Source organism: Neopsephotus bourkii, unplaced genomic scaffold, assembly GCF_033783945.1.
Source record: "Neopsephotus bourkii isolate Nb327-2 ecotype Australia unplaced genomic scaffold, CSIRO-AGI_Nbou_v1 NB_753, whole genome shotgun sequence".
NCBI lineage: Eukaryota > Metazoa > Chordata > Aves > Psittaciformes > Psittacidae > Neopsephotus > Neopsephotus bourkii.
In genome coordinates, this window is record NW_026901251.1 from 727,192 (window position 1) to 733,648 (window position 6,457).

A 6,457-nucleotide genomic window follows, 5' to 3' on the forward strand; every position below is an offset into this window, starting at 1 on the left:
CTGCACGTCTCCGGGTGCCCTCTCATCCACATTTGCTGTAAACACCCGGAACACCTGTTTACTCTGACTCACCTACTCCTCACACAGACTCTCCCTTTTTTTGACAGCAGACCTCACTCAGGTAGTATGTGCTGCTAATATCCTTTCAGGACCGTGTAATAACATGCCTTCTATCCAATTCCTAACATCCTTCAATCAGCTCAGCCAGTGGGCTAACTGCTTACTCTCCTGTGATTTATATAAGTGCAATTAATTTAAACTGCATCACTCCAGTGTTATGCTGGTGAAAATGCCCCGAGAGGGAGTACCTCACTGGTGAATCAGACCCTTTGCTTTTAACAAACATACAAAAGAACAGATCCCGAGCCAGTGAAAATCTGCATGGCTCCATTCATTTCAACACACAAACTTAAACCAGCTCAAGGTCTGAATCACAGCTCATGTAACAGACTATTTAGATACAGACTAATGCCTCACATCCTGAAATGCAATGCTTTCCCAGAGTTGGCAGGGGACAGGGACTTCTCAGATAGAGCAGAGCTGAGAGGGTAGAGGGACCACAAATGCAGCCTTTTACAGAAGGATTTCTTAATCTCTGTGGAGTTGAGGAAAGCAATGGCTTGTGCCTCTGCAAGCACTGCTCTCCCTTGTGGGAAGAACTATGTCTGCTCCCCCACTCCAGCTGCAAAGCAGGTACCTGGGAAGTCCCTTTCCTTGCCACTTTCCTCCTGTAGCCTGGGTGTGTTCCCTGAAGTTCAGAAATCCATGTGACACCTTTGCTGACAGGCACCAGAGTCAGATGCTGAACAGCTGAATCTTCTTAATCAGTTCTTGAAAATGGCTAACTTTCTCTGCACTTGTTTTGGCATCCCCAAGATTAAGAAGTCACGCCGCTTAATAAAACACTTTACACTTACGTGTCTTAACACAACCAGAGGGAGTCCTTTTTTTCCCCCTTCATGACTATTCCAACACCTGCTGCAGAAGAAGGGCTGGGGTGGTCCCTCTAAAACAGCCCTCCTGTCTCCTCCCAACAGGACAGAGCCCTAGCAGCACACCAGCACAGCATACCTGTATGTGCCCAGGCAGGTGTGAAGGGGAAGGGGTGCAGAGGGCAGACCGAGCGTCAATCACAGTGTAATTTGTGTTAGAAATTCTCCAGTGTTCAGCTATCCATGTTTTCCAAATGCAAATATTTTAAAATTAAAACAAAACAAAACAAAACAAAACAAACAACAAACCTATCTGTAACTCCCTCTAAATCAATCTAGATAACCAGGAAATTCTGTAGCACATTTAAGACATTTTCATCCTAAATTAAATACATAATACAGATTACACCTTCATAGGAAGTCAAGAGGTCCTAAATGCACTAATGGGGAGGGACGTTTAAGAGACATTTAAATTACTCGGTCTATAATTTGGGGAGGGTTGCTTATCTGTGCATCTTTTAACTGCTTTGGGTAATTAGGAAAATTTCCTTGGCAATGCTCTAAGAGGATAGGCAAAAGAGTGACATAATTACTCCCAAGGAAGGAAAGGTCAAGGTTTTGCATTTGCAGGAGCTCTTCGTATGAACAGTCTTGAAGCAGTATGCATATTATATAAAACCTACCACCCTGCTCTGAAATGTAACCTTTTCCAGGGCTTCTCCGTCTCCTTGAGCTCACTTGCAGTATCTTGCTGGCCCTTCTGCCTGGAAGGGCACAGGCTAGGAAGGCAGGCTGCTCGTGTCCAGCTTTTCCTAAGTGCAATTATTCAAAAGGCAGTTCCCAAGTGGAGCAGGCACACAGTCAGTTCAAAGGCTTCCATTAGCTCTGCCGGCTAACTTGTTATCTTGTAATGTCCCCCCTTCTGCCCTTAATGAACAGTTTGTTCCATTGTAATTCTTATACATCTGGAAACCAGATTCGTTTAAAAAAAAAGAAGAAAGAATAAAAGAGAGAGTAGAAGTTTCAGTGCCTGTGACTTAGCCAGATCTCTTGTCAGCTGAATCAGAAAACTGACCTTTTTACAAAGCACTCTGACCAACACATTTTTCTAGACTGAAATTCTACAGAGCACACCATACACGCACTTTGCAGCAAGGACAACGCGCTCTGACCACAGCTCCTCCATTCACAGCTGCCTCCAGCGGGAGGAGCTGAAACCTGAACCAAACCCTCGGAGCAGGGCATTGGATCCGTCCCGCCAGCAGCCAGAGAGCCCTCCCAGAAAAACAGCCTGTTTGGAAAAGTGCTTGAGAACATCCCGAAGTGATTGGAGGAGAGGAAAACCCTTCCCCCCTGCACCTGACTAGTGGGTATTTACAGCAGTTTTCAAGGCGCCTCTGCACTGCCGCTACACACAGCCGGAGTGGATGGACTGCGCGCGGCAGGCAGTGCGGTAGGGACCGATGCGCTCGCAGTGATAGTGTGTGCGTGCGTGCGTGCGTGTGTTTGTGTGTGTGCTGCACACCCGCCGGGACCGCTACGCCGACCCACGAAGAGAGCCTGGGAGAAGGGGAAGCCTTGCATCCAAAATGCCGCGCTCCTTCCTGGTCAAGAAACATTTCAATTCATCCAAGAAACCAAATTACAGTGAGCTGGACACTCATACAGGTAACAAAACGAAATCTAATGCCACCGCGTTGCTTCTGAGGTTGCGCTCATTGCGTGGCAGTAATGAGGAGGGGTGGGATTGCTTTTAAGGCTTGAGGGAATGGGTTAGTTCATTCCTAGCTCTTTTTTTCTTTTGCTTATAAGGAAGGAGTTTTAAGAAACATGTCAGCGCTGCCCATAATGAATCATAAAAGTTTGCTCATCCACTTGAACTCAAGTTACTTGGAGCGGATTTGGAGTTTTCCTGTACTGTATCTGCTGGTGGTAGAATCAAAGCTTTCATACAGTTCCTTCAGGAAGTTTCACTGCTTCGTTGTACCAGGCTGCATAGGTTCAGAAACAGCATGCTGCCTTGAAAAGACGCTCCAATTGTAATTTGTTTGTTTAAGGGCACTGGCTCTACCCAACAGCATATTATGTATGAAATAGTATTTCCCTAATCCTCCTTATATTAGATGACCATACCGTTTAATTTATACACCTTTTAATCCCTAAAATGTTCATTTTGCTGCCTCTTGAAATACTTTTTGGTTCTCTTACCTTAAAATTTTCTTCTTTCTCCAGTGATTATATCCCCATACCTGTATGAAAGCTATCCAGTCCCTATCATACCACAGCCAGAGATCCTGAGCTCAGTAGCCTACAATCCCATTACTGTGTGGACTACAACCGGGCTGCTACCGTCTCCATTACCCAACGACCTCTCTCCTCTTTCTGGATACCCCTCATCTCTGGGAAGAGTCAGCCCACCTCCACCTTCTGACACCTCCTCCAAAGATCACAGCGGTTCAGAAAGTCCCATTAGTGATGAAGAAGAGAGAATCCAGTCCAAGCTTTCAGACCCCCATGCAATCGAAGCTGAAAAGTTCCAGTGCAGTTTATGCAACAAGACCTATTCAACTTTCTCTGGCTTGGCCAAACATAAGCAGCTGCACTGTGATGCCCAGTCTAGGAAATCGTTCAGCTGCAAGTACTGTGACAAGGAATATGTCAGCCTGGGAGCGCTTAAGATGCACATCAGGACCCACACACTACCTTGTGTCTGCAAGATCTGTGGCAAAGCTTTCTCTAGACCCTGGCTACTTCAAGGACACATTAGAACTCACACTGGTAAGAACAACCATTACAGTTGCTGTCTTTGTTGCTATAATGTCAGGATGCCTTTTTACTATTTTTCTCCACAGGTGAAAAAAGCAGCAGTGTTTCTTTACTAACCTTGAAAAGCATCCTCAGAATTTCAAATGTGTCATTGAAAGGCTTAATTCTCCCTCTTGGAGGATGGGTGGGAGGGAGTGTAGCATGGTCTCATAACTGTGGGTCAGATGCTGGTATAAATCAGCATTTCTCCCTTGATAGTTTTAGGATGATTTAGCCCATTTCCACTAGCTGAACGTTTTTCTTTAAGGATTTTATGTTAACTCTCAGGCTTTGGAAATTGCTAATTTTGAGAAGGCTCCAGCTGATTCTGAAATGAAGAGCAAAGCCAGAAAGTCAATGTATGAGGGGCTACGTTTTAGCTCCTTAAGTGGCTGGCATGTTTTGCAGGCACTATGTCAAGTCCTTCAGGATTAGAAATGCATCATCACTGAAGCTGGGGATTTTTTTCTCTCTGGAGGCAAAAACTTGCTTTTGAGTATAACACTGGGTACAGTGTAATGTCTGTACAGATGTTTGCTGCTTTTCTGTCAGAAGCCCTTGCCCCCAGTGCCTCACGCAGCTCTAAGCAGAAAAAATTCTAGGAAAATATGTGAAACTTTTGGAGAAGCCCAGCCTAAAAGCACTGCTAGCACCTGTAGATGCAGGTGGTGTCAGCAGCTTCTCCTCTGAGACTGCACTTATCAGCGTATTCTGCAAAGACTGAATTCTGCAAGTACAGTGAGCAGAGCTGAAAGCTGTTGTATCTGTGGCACCATTAACCTTTTATTGCACATTCTTTATTATAACAAATCCTTTCTGCTTGTTCATTTGTTTCTTCTGATAACCACAGGCTTTATCTGTCCTAAACATGTATTTCTTCTTTTTTTTAAAGCTTTATCCTATTTTCCCTTGATGTTTCCTTTTTAGGAGAGAAGCCGTTTTCCTGTCCTCACTGCAACAGGGCTTTTGCAGACAGATCCAATCTGAGGGCTCATCTGCAGACCCACTCAGATGTGAAGAAATACCAGTGCAAAAATTGCTCCAAAACTTTCTCCAGAATGTCTCTTCTGCACAAACATGAGGAATCTGGCTGCTGTGTAGCACACTGAGTCATGCAGTCAATGTTTACCTGGACTCAATGCATTTCTCCACTCCTGTTCCAAATGATAAGTGGAAATCCAAAGGCGTTTTCTCATCTCCTTTTCAGCCAAAAAAAAAAAACAACCCACAACCAAACCACCATCAAACAATAAAAAAAAAAAACCAAATAGTGGAAGAACTTAGAATGTCAGTAGAAATGAGCTTTAAGTAGTTTCTGTTCAGTCACACATCTGCATTTTTAAGTGTGAATTCTCAAATATGGGGAAAGACACCATGCATGACATTTCAAGTAGATCTAAAGGAAGAAGCGTTATCGGCTTTCTTCATAGATGAAGCCAAATGTAGGTCGTCTTTTCTTGCTTAGAAAAGGCTACAAAGTTAACAATACATTCCTGCCAAGCCATTTCAACCAAAGAAACAGTATTTTAAGTGGAACTCTCAGTAAAAATACTACCCAAGTGAATCTTGCTAGACACCATTTGTCTCAGGTGCCTTAAAAAGTATTCCGAGTTTACCTTAGTAAATGTTTAATATTATTCATTGCTGTGTTTTTATTTTATTTTATTAGAAGCCAAGGTCTTCATTAATGATCCGAAAAGCTTTAAAACTGCATAATTAAGAGAGAAAAAAAAAAAAACACATGTAAGAGAATGTATGAAAAATGGAAAGCCACAAATTAACCGCATGTGCCTTTTTTAAAGGAGAAAAAGACTGTAGCTTCACACATTCCTGGTGCATGCTTGACCACCTGTAACATGGAATAGTTCCTCTAAACTTTAATCTTTCTTAAAAAACGGGAATAAGTGCAAGAGAGGGGTTCACGGGAGTTTGACAGTTATTTTTTTTAAATGCACAAAGGAAATGCAATATTTTCAGCATTACCCCTCCAAGTGCCTTTTTTATTGATGATTTTGTAAAGTATGTGGACATAATGTAAATATTTTTATTTTTATATGATTGAACGTGTCATGAATGAAAGCGAATTGTTGCCTATAGCAGCATCTATAGATAACTTGAAGAAAGTGTGAAGTGAAATTTATGTTGTTTTCTAGCCACTTTTTTACAATAAACATTTTTAAGTAAGATTTCTGTTGTTTGTTCTAATTAAAGAAAACTGCTGGGTCTGGTTTATCAAGGCTTTGAAACACAGAAAAATGCAATTGTCTCTACACAACCAAATGAAGACAAAAGTAGATTTCAGATGCCAATCCTTAGTTTGCACATACTGGACATTAGAAAGGCATATACCCATTGCATTTTAAACCATTTAAAACCGTACAGAGCATTTCTCTAGAGTCACTGCTTTCAAACACCCTTGCTTTTTTGCTACTTAAAATGGTATGACAATATTGTGAAGTATATTTTTTCAAAAACGTTTAAAAGAAGCTCCTTTCTTGAATTTTAACAGGGCAGCCTTTTATAATACTTTTTCCTGAGACTCACATATTAGGAAATCTGGACCTGATCCAAAGTTCATTAAAGTCAGCAGAGCCCTATAGGTGTTCAGTAAAGTTTGCATGATGTTCTTTTAAAGTAGTAGTCAAGTCACAGTACTATATACTTTATATGGCCATTTCAGGAAGATGAAAGATATTTTTATTAAAGTATCTTACATATCA

At 42.0% G+C, this 6,457-nt stretch overlaps 1 protein-coding gene across 1 annotated transcript; it reads left to right on the forward strand.

Moving 5' to 3' along the window:
* Positions 1–2,445: 2,445 nt before the first annotated feature.
* Positions 2,446–5,923, forward strand: SNAI2 (snail family transcriptional repressor 2). The gene is made up of 3 exons (XM_061354835.1): positions 2,446–2,600; positions 3,165–3,710; positions 4,665–5,923. The coding sequence occupies exons 1-3, from the start codon at positions 2,522–2,524 to the stop codon at positions 4,844–4,846; spliced, it is 807 nt and encodes a 268-aa protein (XP_061210819.1). The 5' UTR covers positions 2,446–2,521; the 3' UTR covers positions 4,847–5,923.
* The last annotated feature ends 534 nt before the right edge of the window (positions 5,924–6,457 follow it).